The 23,365-nt window shown below is 33.1% G+C and overlaps 1 protein-coding gene across 1 annotated transcript; it reads left to right on the forward strand.

Annotated features, from left to right (window-relative positions):
- Positions 1–3,756: 3,756 nt before the first annotated feature.
- LOC108606651 (putative protein kinase C delta type homolog) lies at positions 3,757–22,881 on the forward strand. Its single transcript, XM_017996967.2, has 15 exons — positions 3,757–3,952; positions 4,032–4,193; positions 5,370–5,695; positions 6,671–6,786; positions 6,849–6,934; positions 6,997–7,126; positions 17,695–17,796; positions 18,879–18,962; positions 19,174–19,310; positions 20,011–20,184; positions 20,945–21,099; positions 21,160–21,307; positions 21,971–22,150; positions 22,209–22,349; positions 22,407–22,881. Exons 2-15 carry the CDS (start codon positions 4,101–4,103, stop codon positions 22,554–22,556), a joined length of 2,022 nt encoding a protein of 673 aa, XP_017852456.1. The 5' UTR covers positions 3,757–3,952; positions 4,032–4,100; the 3' UTR covers positions 22,557–22,881.
- Positions 22,882–23,365: the final 484 nt, after the last annotated feature.

A 23,365-nucleotide genomic window follows, 5' to 3' on the forward strand; every position in this document is an offset into this window, starting at 1 on the left:
AATTTGTTAAGCAAAACAACAAAAGCAAATATATATATAAAAATATTTGTATAAATAATAAAAAAAATATTTGTATAAATAATAATAAATGCATAAATTGTTGCTAAAATATTAATTAAATGCAATATAAAAAAAATATGTAAATAAAAAAATAGTAGCAAATAAAATTCTTCTTAAAAAAATAAAATTTGAAGAAAATTATAAACTTAACTTGTACTAAAACCATAACCAATAATTTATTAAAAAAAAAACATAAAAAAATTTGTGAAGAAAATAAACAAAAGCAAATTTGCATGTTTAAATAAAAATATTTATATAAATAATATAAAAGTGTCGCTTAAAAAGCTTATTATAATAAATGAATGAATGATAATTTGCTAAAATTAAAAATATATTACAAAACTATGTAAATAATAAAATTGTATGTCTTAAAAAAATAAAAGTTAAAGAAAATTATAAGCGAAACTTGTACTAATAACAATAGCAATTAATAAAATAGGCATAAACAAATGTAGATAACAAAAAAAGGCTAAAAAATTTGTGAAGAAAATAAACAAATATGAATGCTGAATAAAAATATTTATATAAATAATAAAAAAAAAAAGTTTAAAAAGCTTAATTAGTAAATGAATAAATTTTATCATTTTGATAATAAAAAAATAGCCTAAAAAATTTGTGAAGAAAATAAACAAAAGCAAATTTACATTTTAAATAAAAATTTTTATATAAATAATAAAAAAAAACAGCTTAAACAGCTTAGTATAAAAAATGAATGAATGATAATTTTGAAAAATATAATAAAATTGTAAAAGTCTTAAAAAAATAAAAAGTCTTACAAACTAAACTTGTACTAATAACAATAACAATTAAGTTTTGATAATAAAATACAACCAAGCCATAAAATACGCAGTTTAATAAATAAAAATTTATAGTAAAGCTGCAACTGTTGCATTTTAAAAACATAACAATTATATAATGTAAAAAGATAAAGCGCTGCTTGCTTTAAGTTTATGCAATTTAAATAGCTGATAAACAATTAAGTAAAAATATACAATCTCTGCTGCCGCTGCTGCTGCCTGCGCTCTCATTAGCGCTCTCGCGCGCTCTCTCTCTCTCTTTTGTGCAATGCAGTAGATATATTTAAAAATAACCATATAAATAAATATATGAAAAATATGCGAGGGCGCGTGGCCAATATAATGTGAAAATATAATAAGAAGCGCATGGAATTTAATAGCAACAAAAGGTAAAGTAGCTAATTAAAAGGCTTGAATTAATTTTAGGGCATAAATTTTGTTAAAGTTTGAGCGATAAAAAGAGAGAGAGAGTCGCTCGCTTTGGCTGTAAGCGAAAACTATTTGCAGGCAGTGCCTTGTTAGCTATATAAACATAGCATGATCGAGCGCTCTCTCTCTCTCGCTCTCTTTGGCTAAAGAGCAGGCAGCATCTCTGGCTGAGGCAGCAGCGTATACAGAATTTCGTTTTGCTCTGTGTGGCATTTCAGTGAGACAGAAGCGTCTGTGAACGTGAACGCGAACGCGAACGTCAAATTTTTTTTTCTCATTATACATATATATATATATATATATATATAAAGTATATATTGGCATATTTATGTATCTTATTTTATTTTAATTTCATTATTCGTATATCGCGCTGCTTTACTTTGCTGTTTGTTTCGCGCAACGCATAAAATGCAATAATATAATATATTATCATATATATATGTATATATTGACTATATATAGCGCGTCAACGTATGTGCGGCGGCATAACAAACAAGTCAATATTAATTGTTTTGTGGCTAGGCGCACACGGCGTATGCGTGTTGCAACAAATGAAAATCAACAAATAACAAAGTGCGTGGTTTTTATAATTTTTTTGCATATTTTTTTTTGTTAAGTGGCTGCAAGTCGTAGCGACTAACTAAATGCTGTTGCTAATGACGTCACACGCAGCAACATGTGCATGTGTGTGTGTGTGTTTGGCCACAATAGCCACAGCACAATCATACAGTCAATTTGCGCTGGTGTTTTGCGAGGCATTAAAACAAAAGCATTTTAACCCACAACAACAACAGCAACAACAGCAACATATGTATATACATACATTTATTTATTATCTATCATAGCGTCTCTATCGCTGTGTGTGTGTGTGTGGCAGCGTGGAATGTGTTTATAGTAGACTGGGCCAGGCCAAGTTGCCGCCAGCGCTTTGTAAAAAAAAATTTCAAGCAAAATCAGCTTGCAACATAAGCAAAACCGTTTGATCAGCACTTGTTGCATAAACAAAGCGCGTGTGTGTGTGTGTGTGTGTGTGTGTGGCACGTGGCAACTCATTAGTGTTGACAACATTATGTTTAGACCTTCACCCACTTTGCCTGCGCCCTTTACTTTTAACGCTTTGCTTTAGTCTCAATAGTTTTCACTTTTGTTTTTATCAATTGGCCGCTATTTTTAACAACTTTAGACAACAACAATGACAAACATATGAAAATGTATCACAAACTTATTTTTGCTGCGCTACTTTAATAGCCCTGTTTGTGCCCTTCACTTCACAAGCGAAACGCCTACGCCAAAAATAATTAAGAAAATTTATTTTATTTACTAGTTGAAACACCCACCAAGTTTTAGTTTAGCGCATAAACATGACAAGAGCCACAGACACAGTGTAAAAACTATAACGAAATTAACATAGCATAATTTGTTTTATTTTATTGTACTGAAAATTTAAATTTAACATATGCAAAATTACAAAATTAACAGCATAATTTGTTATTTTATTGAACCGAAAATTTCATTTAATTAATTTGCATAGCAAACTTAAAGCTATTTAAATGAATTGATTACAACATTTTATATAAATTGAAGTAATAGGTCAAATAATAAATATTATATAATTAATATATAATAATAAATAATAAATTAAAATATAATAATAAATAAATAAATAATAATAAATAATTAATAAATTAAATAATAATAAATAAATAATAAAATTAAAATTATATAAAGTTATATTCAAAAGTTTTTTAATTATAATTAAATATTTTATAATTTCATAAATATTTTTGTGCATAGCAAGCAATATTTTTTAATTTAAATTTTTTTATTTGACTAGCAGCATCCTAATTTTTAATATATAAAAAAGTAATTAATATTTTTTATTGTTTTTAATTATTGTGTCTGTGTTTTAAATAAAATTTACACAATACTTAAATTTTTTAAAGTTCTTCTTCTTGTTTTCTGTGGCTTTTCATTACTACGCTCATTTGCTAAACACGAAAATTTTGCTCAAAATTTACGCTTTTCCCACTTTTTTTTTTTGTATTTTACTTTGCATTGTGTGTGTGTGAAAACGTGTGCAACGTTGCATATTTCATAAAAATGTTGTTATTGTTGCCTGTGTGAAATTTAATATGTGCACAAATCACGTATACGTGATGTTTGCCTGCCAGCGAGCGGCGGCGGCGGCGGCGCGCGCGCCAAAACATTTCCTGTAAAAATACAAACATTTTAATTGGGCAGGAAACGCATTAATCTTAACCAAGCAGCGGCCACACAGAGTTTATATGAAACATAGATAGACATTGAGCAATTAGCAAAAACATGGCTTGCAAAAAGTTGTGAAAAAATTGTCAGCTGAGCGCTGCAGCAAAATTGTGCTAAGCAACAATTACAAATGTGAAATCGGCCCATAATATACAGCTGACTAAAACTGAAACGAACTGAACTGTTTATTTAATATAAATATAAGAAAAACGCCTCGCGTATCGTTAAACGCATAACACAAAACAGAAGCAGGCGGCAACAACAACAAAAGCAACAACAGCAGCCGTCATAGCAACAAATACGTAAAAGCGTCTAAAAGCGAGCAGCAGCCCTCTTACAAATTGATTTTGTTTTTAGGGGCAGTGGCGTAAGTGCGGGGGGGTGCGGTTAACGCGTAACGGGTGAGTAACGTTTTGAAATTGTTATGTGCATACTTTTGGCAGCGCCACATTACGTAGTCTAATTTTTTTTTTTTTGCAGTGTATTTTTGGCCATAATAACGGCGCTTCAATTGCCAGCAGCATTTGCGCGATCAGCGCTTAAGCCAAGATGATGTTCACTCGCGCCCAAGTGCGCAAGAAGACAAACAGCTCGAGCAACAGCAGCCAGCGACCGCGATCCGCTGCCCTAGCGCGGCATGAGGTGAGTAAAAAATAATAATTTAATAATTATTTTTGCATGTCATAATATGGCAAGTCATATTAAGTGGCATTTACTATAAAAAGAATTAGCATAACATTTAATTTTGCTCCTTTAATTTCAAAATATTATTAAAAATTTTCTTTGAAGTCAATCATGAATTGGAAATTATAAAAAAAATAGTAACAATTATTTCTTTTATTTCAAAAAAAAGTATTACAAATAATGTTTAATCATGATTTGGAAATTAAAATAAAATAGCAACAATTGTTTTTGATATTTTTCATATCAAAACTTTTGCTTATTTATTTCAATCTAAAATAATTATTTATTTATTAAGTTATAAGCTTTATAAGCAAAGCAATAGCATATCAATTATTTTTGATATTTTTAATCAAATAATAATAAAAATTATCTTTGAAGCCATTATAATCATGAATTGGAAGTTAAAAAAAAAAGCAACAATTATTTTTGATATTTTTCATATCAAAATTGTATTTATTAATTAATTAAGCTATAATCTTTATAAGCAAATAACTTTAATAGACTAATTATCGCATTCAATTTTTATTTTTTATGTCATGAATAAAAAATATTTAAAAAAAACATAACCAATATTTTTGATATTTTAAATTATATCAAAATTTTTGCCTTTTTTTAATTAAGCTAAGCTGTCTTATAAGCAAAGAAATTATTTTTGACATTTTGAATGCAATAAATTTTTGTCTTTTATTTAAAATAAAATTATCTTTAATCAAATTTAAAAAAAAAAATAGCAACAACTTTATTTTTATATATTTGAACATATCAAAATTTTTGCTTTTTTATTTCAATCAAAAAAAAATATTTTTAATTAATTAAGCTATAAGAAAATAACTCTAATGCCATTCAGCGTTCATTTCATATAAATTTTTATTGTTTATGTCAAGTGCAATAAATATTTTCAATTTCTACAATATTGTTATTATTTTGATATTTTTAAAACTACAACTACGACTTTTGATTTAAATTCAAATTCAAATAATCTGAGTTGAGTTTTAAAAAAACTTTAACAAAATAAACATAAGTTGAAAGTTAAGTTAAGTGCAATTGACTCAAAATTATTGCAACTAAATAATTTATGCTGTTCTATCTTTTTTATTTATTTTTTTTAACTATTTACACTTGTTTCTATTACAGGCTCGCTATAAGCAAAGCTCCTCCAGCAGCAGCGGCGCTGGCAGCGGCCTTAGCGGCTCCAGTGCCAGCGCCAGCGGCACGCGTCGTGATCGTGAGCGGGAACGTGAACGTGACTGTGATGAGCACTACAATAGTCACTATCACTATGGCAAACAGCAGTCGTTTGAGCTGCCGCGGCAACACTCCAAAGAAGAGGCCTACATACGCGACAGAGACAGAGATAGAGACAGAGAAAGTGTTGCGGGCATCGTTGGTGTGGGCTACGTAGAGAGACGAACGAGGCCACGTAGCATTACCAATCGACGTGGCGCCATTAAGCATCAAAAGTAAGCGACGCCAACTAGCATTAGTTACTTGAATTAAATTAAAATTTAAGCACCACTATTGGCAAGAGGTAGAAACATCAAACGAATGGATATAATTTGTTGATAATAATTATATAAAATAATATATAATATATATGAATGGAATGATAAAGTTTAAGGCATCTAAAAAAATAGATTTTCCAACTTTTATAATATTTATTTTTTAACTTAATTTAATATTATTTGCCTTTTGTATCAAATTTATTTTAATTTTGCATGTAATGCTTGTAATAGTCAATCCCAAAATATTATTTCAAACTTTTTTAATATCTTATATTTATTAATTTAATTTATTTGCCTTTTGTATAAAATTCATTTTCATTTTTATTTATTTGTATTTACTAATTCTTTTTATTCAATTCAAGAATAATATTTTAAGCATTTTCAATATTTATTGATTTATTTAATTTTTATATTTAATTTATTTGAATTTTTTTAATCATTTTACATATTTATTATTTTTTATTAATAATGTTTTATATAATATATGTTATATAACAAACTAATTTAATATATAATTTATTTACTTGATTTATTTACTTTATATATTTTAAAAATATATTAACATTTTTTCTTAAATTTTTACATATTATTATTTATATTTAACCTAAAACATTTTAAATGACAGTTTGTTTGCTATATATAATATTTTTTTTTTACTTATTTATTTAAGATTTTTTATTTAATTTATTTTATTTTTTTTTAAACATGTTTATTGGTTTTTATTGTTCATTGAAAAAGAACAATTGTATAAAGCTAAAAAATTCAATTAAAATTTGTGACTGTTATTTGGCTAATTTTAAGGTAAATAAAGCTTCTAAATTAAACTCAAACATCTAATTGACTGATTGACTTTAAAAATTCATATGATGTGTTTAATTTTAAAAATGCAAATTTATTATTTGAAAACTAATTCCCTTTTTCACTTTTGCGCAGAACCCATGAGATCAATGGACATCGCTTTGTGGCCAAATTCTTTCGCCAGCCAACATTTTGCGCCTTTTGCAATTTGTTTTTGTGGGGCTTTGGCAAGCAGGGCTATCAGTGCATAAGTAAGTTGCCAGAAAATAAACAAAAAAAAATATAAAAAATATTTTAAATATTTTACTTGCAGCTTGCCAAACGGTGGTGCACAAAAGATGCCACGACAAATTGCTGGGCAAATGCTCCGGCTCGGTGTTTAACTCAGCCAGCACCATAGTAAGCAACTGAGCAACTAAATTGTGGCAATTAATTAATTGATTAAATATTGTATTTTACAGCTGCTGCGTGAACGTTTCAAAATTGATATGCCACATCGATTTAAGCCACACACATTTATGTCGCCGACATTTTGTGATCACTGTGGCTCACTCATGGGCGGATTCTTTATACAGGGGCTCAAGTGCGAGGGTAAGTGCCAAAGCAACTTTCATTCAAATGCTTTGCTCATCGATTTATTGGTGGCGCCATCTAGTGTGCAAAAGTTTAAATTAGCTGTGGCAGCAACCGTTGCAAGCTTAAAGCTTGCAGCGTAACGGTCAAAAGCTCGCTGCATAATAAAGGGAATTTATAGAACGCAACGTATTTTGCTTTAAATAAATTTTATTTTAATTTTTTTACTTATATTTTATCAATTTATATTACAAGCGCTTTTGCTTTATTTTGTGTGTATTTAATGAAGATTTTTAGCGCATTACTCAGCCTGTTCAGCAAGTTGTCATATTACGCATACGCACGGGTCAACAAACGAAAAACAATTCTTTATACTAGAGACTTTATTTTATACTTCCCGTCCACACACATTTGTGTCGCAATTGCACAAATGTTCATAATAAAAGTTTTGGTTTGTGTATTAAAAACAGAGATTTATATTTATTACAAGTTGTTATTTTTGGGTGTCGCATCGAAATGAGCGCAACGTCTGTTGAAATATGCATACGGAAATACAGCTGCAACCAAAATAAAAAATAAAAAAAACACAACAACATTTATACCTTGATATATGTAGGAAACGTTTGTATTTTAGCCCAAGCAAAAGACTGTGAAATACCCTGTAAAAGTTTCTCTTTCTCTCTCTCTCTTTCGCTCTAGATTGTCTTTGCTGTTTGCTCTTTGTTTAACTTTGTTTAGTTGTGATATTTAAATTGTTTTTAAATTTTATACAAAAATTTAAAACTAATTAGAAACTCATATCAATTATAGTTCAAATTTATAGACGAATATTTTTCTTCAAATTCTATAATTGTCAAGTTAAATATTTAATATATAAAACTTATTTTAAGTTCTATATAAAAAATTTAAAAGTAATTAGAATTTGATTTCAGTTATAGTAATAAATGTAAAGAATATTTTTCTACAAATGCTATAATTGATTAAATTAAATAGCAATTTAAAATTTTTGCTGCTTGCTCTTTGTTTAACTTTGTTTAATTGTCAAGTTAAATATAATATTTAAAACTTATTTTAAGTACTAAATAAAAAATTTCAAAGTAATTAAAATTTGATTTCAGTTATAAATTTAAAGAATATTTTTCAACAAATGCTATAATTGATTAATTGCTGTTTGCTCTTTGTTTAATTGTCAAGTTAAATATTTAATATTTAAAACTTATTTTAAATTATATACAAAAAATTAAAAGTAATTAAAAGTTCAAATTAATTCATTTAATTGTAGTTAATATATTAATACTTTTTTTATTTTCAATGCACAACAATTAAAGCAGCTGTAGTAATTTTTTAATTAAAATTTCATAATAAACTAATTTTTTATTTAGCTATTTAAAATTTTTTATATGCACAACAATCAAATACAAAATTTCAGTGCAATTTTTAACTTTAAAACTTACTAAAAATTTCAAAGTTATAAAATTTTAGCTTTTATTTATTTTTACACAAAAATCTGCAAATAGCACTCAAAGCTTAAAGCTATTTGGCAACTACTACATAAATAATTTGTTTATGCATAATAAATTATTTTTAGTTCATAATTTGTAGTCCAAAATTATTAGAAATTATATTCGGGCGCTTTGCTATAATTTTGTAAGACTTTGTAGCTTGTTATAGATTTGAATTTAATGTTGAGCAGCTTACATGTCATGACATGTTCGGAATGCAGTAGCAACTACAAAATGTATATATATATATGCGCATAAGTATATATACTATATATAGTTATATATATGCTCGCGTACGCTCGTGGCCAAAAACGAAACAGGCGACAGGCGCAAAGCGTTCAAAATAATGGAAAGGCAGGTCTCTGGCAATAAATCGCCCAAGATTAAGTAGTTGCAAAAAATAAATGCAATGGGTACATGTTGCATTTTCTATTTCTAGCTGCTTGGCGCTTTCATTAGAGAGCCCCGCACACCCCCCCGCCGCCTTTGGCTTTTGCTTGGCCACGCAGCCAAATGTTCGTTTTGCTTTGCCGGCTATAAATGAATTTTTGCGGAACCAAAAAGCGTCACCAAGCTGTCCGTACGTCTGTCTGTCTGTCCGCCCGTACGTCGTGTGGCATTTTTTTGTGTGCGGACGGACACAAAATAAGATTCGAGCTGAAAGCTGCGCAAATTGCAATTGCAAATTGTCATAGCAGCTGTATCGAGCATTGATCTAATCTAACAACAACAAAAAAAAAATTAAATATGGCAGCAGCAAAATAAGAAGAAGAAGAAGCAGCAGCAAACGCTTCAAATTGCAGCAAATATCAAAATTTAGCTTAAGTAGCCTGCAAATCATAATTTGCGCTCTCTCTCGCTCTCGCTCTCTCTCTCTAATTTAATTTGTTTGTCAGCAGTTTACGTTTTTACTTTCGCTTATGATATGCGAAAATTCGAAATTCGAAATATAGACACATATAATGTATATTAGGGTGGGCCATGCACTTTAAATTGAATACAGTAAATTCAAATTAATTATATGCAAAATAATAATTAATAAAAAGCAAATTTAAATGTAAATGCTTAGAAATTTGTTATTATAAATTAACTTTTAATTAATAAAGTAAAAAATGCTGCAAGTAAATTTAAATTAATTTCAAAATAATAATTCTAAAGCCAGTTTAAATGTTAATGCTGCATTCAATTTAAAGTTATGCTTAGAATTTTGTTATTGTAATAAAGTATAGCAAATTATAGAAATAGATTAAATAGAATTTTTAATACAAAATATGTGGCAAACGAATTTTGCTCTAAGGTTTTATTATATTCCTTGAAATGCTCAAAATTTTGCTATTTTAACTAAAAAGTATTATTTTAAAAATATGCTAAGGCTAATTTTTATATTAGAGTTAAATTTTATTGGGCGATATGCTGCGAATTTTGCATAATTTCAATTTCAATTTTATTCAGTTATACAAATCGAACCACCCTAATTTAAAAATAAATACGTTAGCTTTAAATTGTTAATAGAAAATATGTGGCAAACGAATTTAGCTGTTAGTGCTAATTAAATGCTAAAAATTTTGCTGTTTTAAATAAAAATATTTAAAAAAAAAATGCTAAGACTAAGTTTGCTGGTTAGTGTTTAATTTTATTAGTAGATATGCTTCGAATTTTGCGTAGCTTTCAATTTTATCTATTTTTTCATGCCACCCTAATTTACAAATATACTAGCAAATAAATACGTTAGCTTAAAATTGTTAATACAAAATATGTGGCAAACGAATTTTGTTTTATTTTAAATAAAAATATTTGTTTAAAAAATTGCTATAGCTAATTTTGTTGTTTAGAGTTCAAAGCTATGCGCGCTGCACATACAAAATCATACAAAACGAACCACCCTACTCTATATATATAAACTCGCAATTGTTTATAGACATTTAAGCTATTTATTGTGTTTGCTAGTTGTTGCATATTATCTACTCAAAATGTATATTTCTATGTGTGTGTGTGTGTGTGTGTGTTTGGCATATTTCGAAATCGGCAGCAAAAATATTTTTACAATTTGAGGCTGTGAGAGCGTCAAAAAAAAAATTCGAAGAACTTGCTGTTGATCTGGGGCCCTCTTGGTTTTTGTGGTCTCAACACGCAGCAGCAGCAGCGAAAGTAAAGCATTGCCTGCTCTCTCACTCTCTCGTTCTCTCTCGCTCTCTTTATGACTTGCTGTCTATGTATGCGTGAGTCAGGAATACAGCAAGTTCCAATATGCTTGAAAATTTTTGCGCTGTCTTTTCACATTTCAGTAGTTTCCGTTAATGCGTTCGGCTCGTTGAGAAAATCAAAAATCAAAAAAAAAAAAAAGGCTAAGCGAGCAGCAGCTAAAGTGGCTTTTGATAATAATAAATTTTTTTTTGTAAATTTTTTGTTGCTGTTAAATAACAGTTAACTGGCTAACAAAGCGATTGCGACAAAAAAATGAAAAAGTGAAAAATAAAATATTAAAGACAAACTCGTGAGCGCTTACGTCATACAAAATATAAGAACTTTATATATATTAAACATAGTCTATTTCTATATGCCGCATGTGCTGCGAACTGAACTATGTGTGCAGATGTCTAGAAAAATCTGCTAGTTGAATAACTTTTGAAAATTTAAGCCAATTATATGATAATTAATGTTTGAGCAAAATAAAAAATTGTATAATTAAATGCCAAGCTGACAGATATAGCATATATATAGTGCACATATAGACTATAGAGGAAAGACAACAAAAAGTGCGAGATAGCGCTAAATATAAAAAAAAAATAAGCAAACATGCCGCTCTATTCGGATTCGAGCAATTATTATTATAGCGGCGGCAGCAGTCAACTATATTCGCCTTACTATAGCAGCGGCAGCGGCAGCAGCAGCCCAAGCTACACCTCCAGCTATAATCGCAGCTATGCTGGCAGCTATATGGTGCCCAGTTTGACGCCTTCAATACGCACGCCCAGCAGCAGCTACAGCAGCAGCAGCAGCAGCGTTGGCGTTGGCGTCGGCAGCAGCAGCAGCGTTGGTTTGGCCTCACGCTATCAGCCCAAGTTAACAACAATAACCGAAAGTTTGCCCAGCTTGGCAAATCGTCATAGCGGCCACAGCAGTTTGATGCCATTGACGCGCATACAATCGCCCAAATATACAAGCGCAGTGCCCAGTTATCCAAGCAGCAGCCACAGCAGCAGTCGCTATATACCGCCGCGACCTATAGCTATAAATACAGCAGATATTGATGTTAGCTCAGCGCGCTATAGACGCTCAGCTGAGCCAGAGATACGCAAGCGTGAGTCACAGCAGCAGCAGCAGCAGCCAGAGCAGCAGCAGCCAGCGCAGCAGCAGCCAGCTGAGGCAGCAGCGCAGTCAACAGAGCCAGCAACACGTCGTTCTACTATACGCCGTAATCGCGCCGTTGTGCGTCTTTCTACCATACGACGACGCAGCAAAGAACGCGCTGAAACTACAACAACAACAGCAGCAACAACAACTACAACAGCAACTACAACAACAGCTGCTGCTGCTGCTGCTGCTGCCGCTGCACATCAATTTCGTGATTTACCACCAGCTGCTGAGCCAAGTCTTAGCTGGCGTCAAAAACTTGCTGATGAGCTTGCTGCCTTTCCCAGCAGCAGCAATAAAAAATCACCAGGCGAGCTGCTGCGCGAACGTTTTTACATACGCGATGAGCGACAGCTGCAAACGCCTGCAGCAGCAGCAGCAGCGCCAGCAATTGTTGCTGCTGTTAGCAGCAGCAGCAGCAGCTCGGACGCCGACGCCGACTCAGACTCTGACGCTGCGCTGCAAGCTACAATTCGACGCTTAAGTCTTGTGCAATGTCCTACATTTCATGATATTTGTGAAGATATTTCATCGGATAAAATTGATGATGATTTAAATGCTGGCGAGCTGCGTCGTCGCGCTTCGATTATACAAGAGCAGGAGCAGGAGCTGCTGCATAAGCTGCAGCAATCAAATTTGGAGCGTCGCAGTAGTCACGACAGCAACACCACCGCCGATGAGCAGGCGGAGCAGTCGTCGTCGTCCAGCAAGCGCAAGAGCAAGAAGCTGCGTCATAAAATCACCGCAGTTGTTGTTGATATCGATAATGGCGGCAGTCATATGCCCAGCGTGCTGGAGCTTAACGAGGAGTCCACAGCTGGCGCTAGTCCCAAGCCCAGATTTACAGCTAAGCTTGAATCGCTGGAGCAGCATCAGCATTCAATTGAAAAGATTGTTTGCCTGCCAAAGAAGAAAATAACACCCAAGCCGACGCCAGCGCCAGCGCCAGCAGCGCTGCCTGAAGGTTTTATGCAAGCAGCGCCCAAAGCCAAAACATCGCCGCTTAAAAAAGCAACAGCAGCAGCAGCAAAGCAGCAACCACAGCAACATGTTGCCGTTGCTCAAATCTTTACCTTTGATGACATTCAGCCAGTTAAGCTTGAAGGCGTTGCCACGCCCAAGCCCATACGCAAGGGGCTGAAGAAATCGGAGAGCGGCGAGGACTTTTGGTCGCAGATTGGTTCGCGTGAAACGCTTTACATGAACAATCGCAAGAAAGCGCTGATCGAGCGCCAGCCAGACAATGAGGATGATATTGCTGAGGAGGAGACGGCGGCGGCGGCGGCAGCACCAGCAACACCGAAGCTAAGATCAGAAATTGTTATTGAACTCAAGCAGGCAGCAACAGCAAAACCAACAACAGCAGCATCAAAGTCAACAACTGCAGCAGCAACATCAAAATTAACAACAGCTGCTACAAACACAGCTGCAATTCAAGCAAAAGTTGCAACAACAACACCAATGATTACACCAACAACAACAAAACCAACTGCTATTCAAGCTAAAGCTGCAACAACAACACCAACGCTTACACCAACAACAACAAAAACAGCTGAAATGCAAGCTAAAGCTGCAACAACAACACCAACGATTACACCAACAACAACAAATGCAATTGCAATTCAAGCAACACCAATGATTACAACAATTTCAACAACAGCCACAACAACATCTACAGTGGCAGCAACTGCTACAAAAACAACTGCAATGCAAGCTAAAGCTGCAACAACAACACCAACGATTACACCAACAACAACTTTAACTACAACAACAGCAACAAATGCAACTGCAATGCAAGCTAAAGCCGCAATAACAACACCAACAATTTCAACAACAGCTGCAACCACTGCAAAACCGCTAACAACAACAGCAGCAATAACACTTAAGGCAGCAACAACAACTGCTGCTAAAGTTGACGGAAGCAAAACTACAACGGAAGCAGTAAAAACGACTGCAACACCAACGATTACAACAACTTCAACAACAGCAGCAACCACAGCTAAATTGCTAACTACAACAACAGCAATAACACTTAAAGCAGCAACAACAACAGCAACAACAGCTGCTGCACAAGTTGACGGAAGCAAAACAACAACAACAACAGCAATAGCAGCAAAACAATCTGGCAACGCTGCAGCCAAGTCAAAACTGTTCGAAACAGCGGCAACAACAACAACAACAGCGGCGGCGGCGACGGCAGCGCCAAAAATAAATGCCGGGCAAGCAGCCAAGTCACCTGAACAACATCAACAGGCAACAGCAGCCGCAGCAGCAACAGCAACAGTGGCAGCAACGAAAATAAATAAAACGCATAATATTGAACAGCAACAGCAGCAGCAGCGACCAGCAGACAATGCAACAGCAACGGCAGCAACAACAGCAAAGCAGCAACAAACGGAAACTAAAGCGAAATTGGCGGAAATTGTTGGGCCAAAGTCAAAGGTGCAATCACCGAAGACAACAAAGCCGAAAATTGCTGGCAAAGCAGCAGCGCCAGCGCCAGCAGCAGCAGCAGTCGCCAAAAAGAAAGTAGCAGCAGCAGCTACGACTCCAACAGCAGCAGCGGCAGCAGCAGCAGCAGCAGCAACATTGCTAGACAGCAATGTGACCCCAATCAATGCCGATCAATTTATAACGTTGGCCCCCACAAAGGCGGCCATTGTAGATGCAGTGGCCAAAACGTTGCCGGCGACCACAAATGCGTCATCGACAACAGCAACAGCAGCAACAGCAATTGCAACTGCAGCGACGGCGACAACGCCTACGATAACAATAGCAACAAGCGTGCAAGCAACTATTTGTGAGCAACAACAGCAACAACAACAACAACTCGTAGCTGCTGATGCTGATGCTGCTGCTGCTGCTGCTGTTGCTGTCGTTGAGGAGCGCGCAAACAGCTGCGGCGAAGGCGTCGGCAATAATTTATCAAAGTTTGCAACAGTATCGAATTTGGCGCAGTGTCTGCGAGACGTTGACGCCGAACTAGAGGACTATATACCCTCGTCCGCGGAAAATAGCGAAGACGACGACGACGACGACGACGAAGACAGTACAGGCGATTACTCCAGCGCGGACGGTTGTGCAAATTTAAGCGCCAGCATGAAAAAGAAACAGCGCAAGGAAAAGAAGAAACAAAAGGCTAAAGATGCGGCGCCCGCACGTTTCGATCCGCAAAAGAAAATTAAAATTGATACCACTAGCAAATGCTATGTAAAGGAAGAGGCGCCACGTTATCCGCTCGTGGCAACACCGCGTCCACTTTGGAAGCGTGAAAAGATTGTCTACTCCGATGAGAATACGGACGATGAGAGCAGCGAGGAGGGCAGCGAGGCAACAGACAATTCGCTGGATGAAGACAGCAATGATGATGAAAGCGATGAATGCCAAAGCAGCAGCAGCTCTGAGGAATATGATGACAATACAAGAGCAACAGCAGCAGCAACAGCAACAGCAGCTGTTGCAACAACAGCAGCAGCAGCAACAACAACAGCAGCAACAGTTGCAAGCAAACAAAGCAGCATGGATACATTGGCGCCCAGCTCAGGCAGCGCCTCGGCAGCTTCCACATCCAGTTCACCATCGATTATACGCATGAGCACGTGCAGCAATGATTCCGGCTTTGAAGGCGGCACAGCTCCTTCCAGTCCCAAAAAGATGTTAGGTAAGCGCATAAACAACAGACAGATAGACAGACAGACGAACAGACAAACGAACGAACGAACCGACGTTCAGCCACCTGCTGCTGCTTTCACTGGTCAGTTGAGTGTCGCACGTGCCACAACTGCAACAACAACAAGTCGCAAGCGCATTCCGTAGTTTTTGTTGTTCGCTGCTTTGTCATTTGCTTCAATATTGAAAATTTCGTCTGCAGTGCTGTCGTTTTAGACTTTTTCTTTCGAATGGATAAATTCTACACAATTATTTCCTTCTCTATGTACAGTAAACATTCCATATAAGCAAACACACCATTAGCAGCTTTATTTCAAATATAATATTGAAAATTTATCTGCTTTCATTTTCGAATGGAAGAATTCTACCGAATTCTAGCATTGTCTATGTACAGTAATTATTCCACATATGCAACTTTATTTCCAATATTTGCTTATTCAGCATCATGCTTGTATCAAAATTTACAAAGATAAAGTCATCAAATCAATTTGTTTAACTAAAAGCTGCAGAAATTGGAATTGCCAGCAATTAAATCTTGATTGCTGCACCGAACTTATTAATACACTTATTAATACAAAAATTTATGTCAAAATTGTTAAGACAATTTTACAACAATCATAAGAAAAAGAAAGTATTAGTTTCTTTTATAAAAAGAATTAAATAAATAATCGCAGGCATTACTGTTCTTTTTTTTTTGAAAATAGAAAAATTTATAGCAACAAAATTTTTAAAATTCTTAAATTCTTAGTTGTTAAATATATTTTTACTCTCGAATATTTAACATCGATTTTTAATTTCGTATCAACTGTAGTCAGCGTTAAAAAAAATTCTGCTCTTAAATAAAAATATAAAGTTAATGCAGAAAAAATTGTTTTAAAATTTGAGAAATGACAAAAAGTTATTTCTGAATAAAAATTATCTCTATACCTAAGATATGCTTAGAAGGCTCTATTATAATTTTTTTCATGCATATTTTTAAATATTTTTAATAAATGAATGCATAAAAATAACTAGAAAATTTTTAAAGAGTGTTCAATAGTTTTTATTGCCCTGTGTTAACTTAAATTTGTTTTTAAAACATTTCGCTTGAATTGAATGTTTTCTTCAGCAAGCAGCAAATTGTCTGTGTTGTTTTCTATTACTTTGTGAATTTTTTTTTGTATTTTTGTCTATTATTTTTTATACGTTTTTGTTTTGCGGCGGCAACACTGTTTTGAATCGACGCAATATCTAGCTATGTATATATGTCTAGCAGCTATTTACGGCATGCGGAAAATTCAGTTGAAAAAGACAAATAAACAAACTACATTATATATTAACTTTAGTATATTAAATGGCATTTGGTCTAACAAACAAGCAGAGCGCAAATGCAAAGTTTGTAATATTTTTGGAAACACTTAGCGCTTCCTTAACAGAAAAAAAAAAAACAGCAAGAAGAGAAAATGAACGCATTACGTTTGAGAATTTGCTGGCAAATTCAAGACAAACAAAAGTGTTTTGCGTTTAGTTGCAGCAGAAGCTGCGAGAGAGAGCGAGAGCGAGAGCATTTGGCATTTTACTTTTAGTAAATTTGTATACAACAAATTTGTTTAGGTCAGCGTCGTCTTGTCTTTTGTCTTTGTTCTGTTTGTGTGTTGCGCTCTTTGGCTGCTCTCGCTTTAAATGAAAAGCAAAAGTTCTATTAAATTTAATTGCATAGTAAAAAGGCAAACGTTTATGCATAAACAATTGCCTGAATGCTCGAAAGTGTGAAAATATTAGTGGCAAGCAAAATACAATAATGAATTTGTTGACTCACACTGCGTATGCGTAATAATTGTTAGAGCAATAGGCAAATATTTAGATTGCTTATTGTATTCAAACTTGTTTGCATTGCTTTTTTGTATTTTTTTTTTTTGTTGCGGAAAACGTGCAACCAATAAATCGAAATAGACGCAAACATTTGCAGTCCATACATATTAAATATACATAATCATATTAATAACGATTTGTTTTAATTAATCTGAACATTTGTGCGGCCCACGTTGCCAACAACACAAAAATAATAAATAAAAAACACAGAATGTGACGTGAATTGTCACAAGAAATGTGAACGGCTCACGGCCAATTTATGCGGCGTCAATCAGAAGCTCATCGTCGAGGCACTCAACCACGTAAAGCGAGGTAACCAACAACAACAACAATCACCAATCAACAACTCAAAATGTCGACGAGTGCGTTACGCTTCCAAAAAAAAAAAAAAGAAAAGAAAACATTTGGAAATGAAATGCGTGTGCGCTCATAAATCGCGGCGCCTAACTTACTATGTGTGATTTCATAATTGACTCTGCCAGCAGTAAAATAATTCATACGCACATATGTGTGTGTGTGTGTGTGTGTCTAAATAATATTTAAAACATCTGTTAGTTGGTAATTAGTTTCTTGCTATTTGAAATATACAATGCACTGATTTGGCTACGTTAACGAATTGTTAATTGTTATGAAAAATAATCATTTAAATTACATTAGCTATGATTTTTTTTTTTTATAAAACTATTATAAATATTCTCAATACATAATCTAATTAATTTTTAATTGTGATAAGTTTGTAGCAATTATAAAATATTGTCAATTTATTGAATATAATAATCAAAATGTAATTGCAACAGCTTTAATTAGAAATTAATTTCAATTAGCTTAAAGCCTGTATATTCAAATTAAATAATTGCTAGCAAATATCTGTAGCTTATAGGCAAAAGTTCAAATTTCATTAATGTAAATTTTTTTACTAAAAGTATTCACAATATTTACAAGTTAAGAACAGAAAGTCAAATTATAAAATGATAACAATTTATCGAAAATAATTAGCATATTAATCTAATAATCTAACTGTAATTTATGCACCCTTGATTGGATATTATTGCTGTTGCCTTAAACTTATTTTAATTATACAAATTAAATAATTGCTAGCAAATATCTATATTCTATTGAGCTTATATAAGCAAAAGTTTAAATTCATTAATGTAAAAAAAACAAAAAGTCAAACTTCGATATAATTTTGATATCATTTTAATTTTTACTTCGAGACAAGAATTAGATTAGAACTAGAAGTACATGCATAAAGCGATATTAATCTATAGCATGAACTATCAAATTAGCAATTAAATTTAGTTAATTAAATTAAATAAAAATTCACACACACACACGCATATGTGTAGGGCAGCTAACGCTCCAAAAACTAATTCTCTTCATGCAAACTCCAATAGGCGCACGTGATGCACGCGATTCACCCAGCACTCCGCCCAGCTGCAATCCGGCGTATAAAATAGAAGCAAATGATGAACACGATGGTACGACAGCTGTCTATATATATCTATATATATTTATATTTATATTGTATTAATTAAGCCACTCAACTGACCCGTAACAGTGACAGACGTAAACAAATTTACTTTTAACTATAACTTGCTGCTATTTTCCACTTTACTCTCCAACTATAATACTTAACTATATCTTTCTCTTATATCTTGTGCGCGCTCTCCCTAAACTTTCTCTAAACAGAAACATCATATACATATTCACAATTCCAAAAGTCCGGACGTTTTACGGCGCCAGCCACAGTAATACCTAGATTTAAAAATTATTCTGTAGATGATTTTCATTTTCTGGCCGTGCTGGGCAAGGGAAGCTTTGGCAAGGTAAGTCTCAATCCGAACCCACCCAAACTGTATATAAAATATATTTTATGCATATTTAAATTTAATAACTCGAATGAAATTGGGCCTCATAAATTAATGCCAACAACAATCTTCAATAAAAATGTTGGCATGTTATTTCCTTTAATTGTTGGGGAAGCTTTAAAATAGTTCCCAAAAGCTTCTTTAAACCAACTGCTTCGTAAATAGATTTTACTTCATATATAAATTCTACTAAAAATCGTATTAAAATTTAAGTAAATTACATATTTGTTTTACGTTATTGCTACAATTAAAATAGTTTCCAAAAGTTGCTTTAAAACAGCGCCTAGCTATCATAAATAAATTCTAATAAAAATCATTTTAAAATTTAATTAAGTTACAAATTTGTTTTAGGATATTTCTACAATTCAAATAGTTTCCAAAAGATGCTTTAAAACAGCGCCTAGTGATCAATACTTAATAAATAAATTCTACTAAAAATCGTTTTAAAATTTAATTAAATTACAAATTTGTTTTAGTTTATTGCTACCAAAAGTTGCTTTAACCATGCGCCTAGTTCTCAATATTTCATACTAAAAATCGTATTATTATTTTTTTTTTGGGTATTGCTACAATATTTATCATATTAATGAATGAATTAATCACAGAATTAAATTAAAGTTTTAGGCCATAATTAAACTAAAGTTTTATGCGTTTCTAGGTGCTGCTGGCGGAGCTGCGTGAGACGACATATTATTATGCGATAAAATGTTTGAAGAAGGACGTTGTGCTGGAGGACGATGATGTGGACTCGACGCTAATTGAGCGCAAAGTGCTTGCATTGGGTACCAAGCATCCATATCTATGCCATCTGTTTTGCACATTTCAAACAGAGGTGAGTTGAGTGGGCCTACGTGAGTTTTTCTTTTTGTTTTTTGCTTCTGACAAGACAAGGTCGTTAACGAGGTTGAGAGTGAAGAGAGCCGTGTGTAGGTAATAATACCAATTAATACGCAGCTGAGAGCGGGCTACAGAAATAAACTAAGCGTAAAGGTAAAAAGTTGCTATTAATAGCGGCGGGCCCACAGTGCGTATGTGTGTTTGACCATCGATTGGGGCACACGACATGGGCTGACCAAAGCAAACGTACCGCAAACCACTCCCCTCTAAAAAAAAACTATTTTGGCACGTCCGTAAAATTTACAACTAAACAATAAAAACTGCGCTGTATGCTCTACAATAAATTTAAAAAAATTTTAACAATAAAAAAAAATGCTATTAATATTTAATAATAAATTAATGCAGCTAATTACTTAAAAAAATATATTAATTAAATGCAGTAGCTATAATTGCAGCTTAGCTACAAGTATTTGCCTGTTTAAGCTTAACATAAGTAAACTAATTAATTAATTATATTATTTTTGGTTTGTTTATTTATTAAAAATTGCATTTTGTTGCTGTTTATCATGCAACTTTTATAGTTTACTATATAGTCTAAGTTTTTGCGCTTTTACGCATTTTGCATTGACACCGATTAGAAGGTATTTTAATTTTTTATGACTTTGAGGGATAAACTAATTGGCGCGCGCATTTAACTCTATTGCTTGCTCACTCTCACTCATGTATTTGTATTTTTTTGTTTTACCTGTGCGCAGAGTCATTTGTTCTTTGTAATGGAATATTTAAATGGTGGAGATCTCATGTTTCACATACAAGAGAGTGGACGCTTCTCGGAGGAACGTGCGCGTTTCTATGGCGCCGAAATAATCTCGGGACTGAAGTTTCTACACAAAAAAGGCATCATATATAGGTAAGTCTGAACAATTGAGCGCACTTAGCTGACTTTACTACAACTTTTGCTTATGCTTAGGGATCTCAAACTGGATAATGTGCTATTGGACTATGAGGGACATGTGCGCATTGCCGATTTTGGCATGTGTAAATTACAAATATATTTGGATAAGACCGCAGACAGTTTTTGCGGCACACCCGACTATATGGCGCCCGAAATCATCAAGGTAAATGCACTCAGATATATTATAAAGCCCACAAGCAATTAATTAATTAATAAAGCAAACATTCTATATATAGCAACTACTATATAAAAATTTTAAGCAGCAGCTACATACATTTTTTAAATAAATTAATTCATTTTAATAATAATTGAATTAAAATTTGTAAAAAAAAATTCTAGCTTAACAATTAATCTGAATATAGTAATATATACATATTATATACATATAATTTAAATAAATTAATTCTTAGGAAGTAATCTTAAAAATAAATTATTTAAAATATTTTTTCGTAAAAAATTAATTGAATTAAAATTATGAAAAAATTCTGCATAAACAATTAACCTGAATATAGCTGCTAGATCTTAATTTTTCAATACCAAAATTATTTTTGCTTAAGTAAATTAAATTAATTTGTGCTATTTTCAATTTTGAATACATTAAACATGCAGCTATTTTTCAAAAAGTTGCTCGTGTTATGCGATTTAAATATCAATAATTAACAATTAATTTTAATTTATTTTAGTGCTAATTTGCGCTGCTTTATCTTTTTTTAGTGCTTACGAAAGCAAAAAACTTTGCATTTAAACGAGTTGCTTGTAAACAAATTTGTGCTGTAGAATGTAACGAATGTTTACTGTACTAAATTATCAATTTTAACACACACAGGGTGAGAAATACAATCAAAATGTGGATTGGTGGTCATTTGGTGTGTTGCTCTACGAAATGCTAATTGGCCAATCGCCATTCAGCGGCTGCGATGAGGACGAACTTTTCTGGTCTATATGCAATGAAATTCCATGGTTTCCCGTTTATATATCCGCCGAAGCAACGGGCATACTCAGAGGCGTAAGCTAAATCTAATAATGGCAACTTTAAGTCTTTAATTTTGTTTTCATTTGATTAGCTATTGGAAAAGGACTATACGAAACGCATTGGCTCACAATATAGTCCAGCTGGTGATATAGCCGATCATATATTCTTTAGGCCCATTGATTGGAAACTGCTGGAGAAACGTCAAATCGAGCCGCCGTTCAAGCCGCAAGTGGTAAGCGCCTCAGTTACTCAACTCGCATATTTTTATTTCAATTTATATTCTATACAGAAACATCCTTTGGATACGCAATACTTTGATCGCGTTTTTACGCGCGAACGCGTGCGTTTGACTCCCATAGATAAGGAGATACTTGCATCTATGGATCAGAAGCAGTTCCATGGCTTTACCTATACGAATCCACATATTACATTGGACTAAGTTTATATTCGTTTGTTTGTTTGTTTGTGCTGGGCATATAGCAACAAATATATTATATTATATTTATAAACTAAGCAAGCGCGCGCACAGCAATAATTTTACTTATAGAGGCAACAGTATTTGTATATTACATATGATATTTTGTTGTAAGTGTGTATATCCGAACTGTATAACACACACAATGTAATTTTAATTAGACTTAAAACCAAAACCAACAATGCAAAGCAAATGGAAATTATCTATGTCGTATATGTAAGTATACAAAAAAATATATATATTTTTAAATTAATTAGCGCGTACCCATTGTACATACATACATTAGCTAGTAATCATAATCAAATTTTGTTTTTTTTTTTTTTTTGCTATTTTATAATAAGTTAAGTCTAAGCTGTATACCAAACATATATGTTAAATTAAATAAAAACAAATTATAAAAAATTCAATTGGCAGGCTGCCAACTTTTAGTTGCCATACATCAAACTAAAAATTCAAACTTACACAGCTAAACAAAAGCTGCTTGAAATGTATTCGACAATAGCTAAAACTTTTCTTTTCATAAAAACAGCAATCAACAGTCAGCAATACCTCTTAGGCAAAAGCTGCTTGCTATGCAGCATAAAAACTTTGCTTGCAATGATCAACAGCAATCAACAGTTAGCAAAAGTTCATAGACCATAATTCGCTGCTATAAAACTCAGTCTGCGTTTAGCGCACAAAACTCAAGCGAGCGCAAAAGCACAGTTATGTGCGCTGACTGCGCAGCGGCGCAGCTAAAACGAAAACGTAAACCTAACGGCGTTTAGCGCAAG

The sequence above is a fragment of the Drosophila busckii genome, chromosome X (genome assembly GCF_011750605.1).
Source record: "Drosophila busckii strain San Diego stock center, stock number 13000-0081.31 chromosome X, ASM1175060v1, whole genome shotgun sequence".
Classification (NCBI taxonomy): domain Eukaryota; kingdom Metazoa; phylum Arthropoda; class Insecta; order Diptera; family Drosophilidae; genus Drosophila; species Drosophila busckii.

What these genes read in the sequence shown, in the direction of transcription:
- LOC108606651 (XM_017996967.2), top strand. Translation starts at nt 4,101, where the DNA reads ATGATGTTCACTCGCGCCCAAGTGCGCAAGAAGACAAACAGCTCGAGC. An exon ending in GCAAGGGAAGCTTTGGCAAG is followed by an intron (nt 19,311 to 20,010) that starts GTAAGTCTCAAT and finishes ATGCGTTTCTAG; the next exon opens with GTGCTGCTGGCGGAGCTGCG. An exon ending in CGCCGTTCAAGCCGCAAGTG is followed by an intron (nt 22,350 to 22,406) that starts GTAAGCGCCTCA and finishes TATTCTATACAG; the next exon opens with AAACATCCTTTGGATACGCA.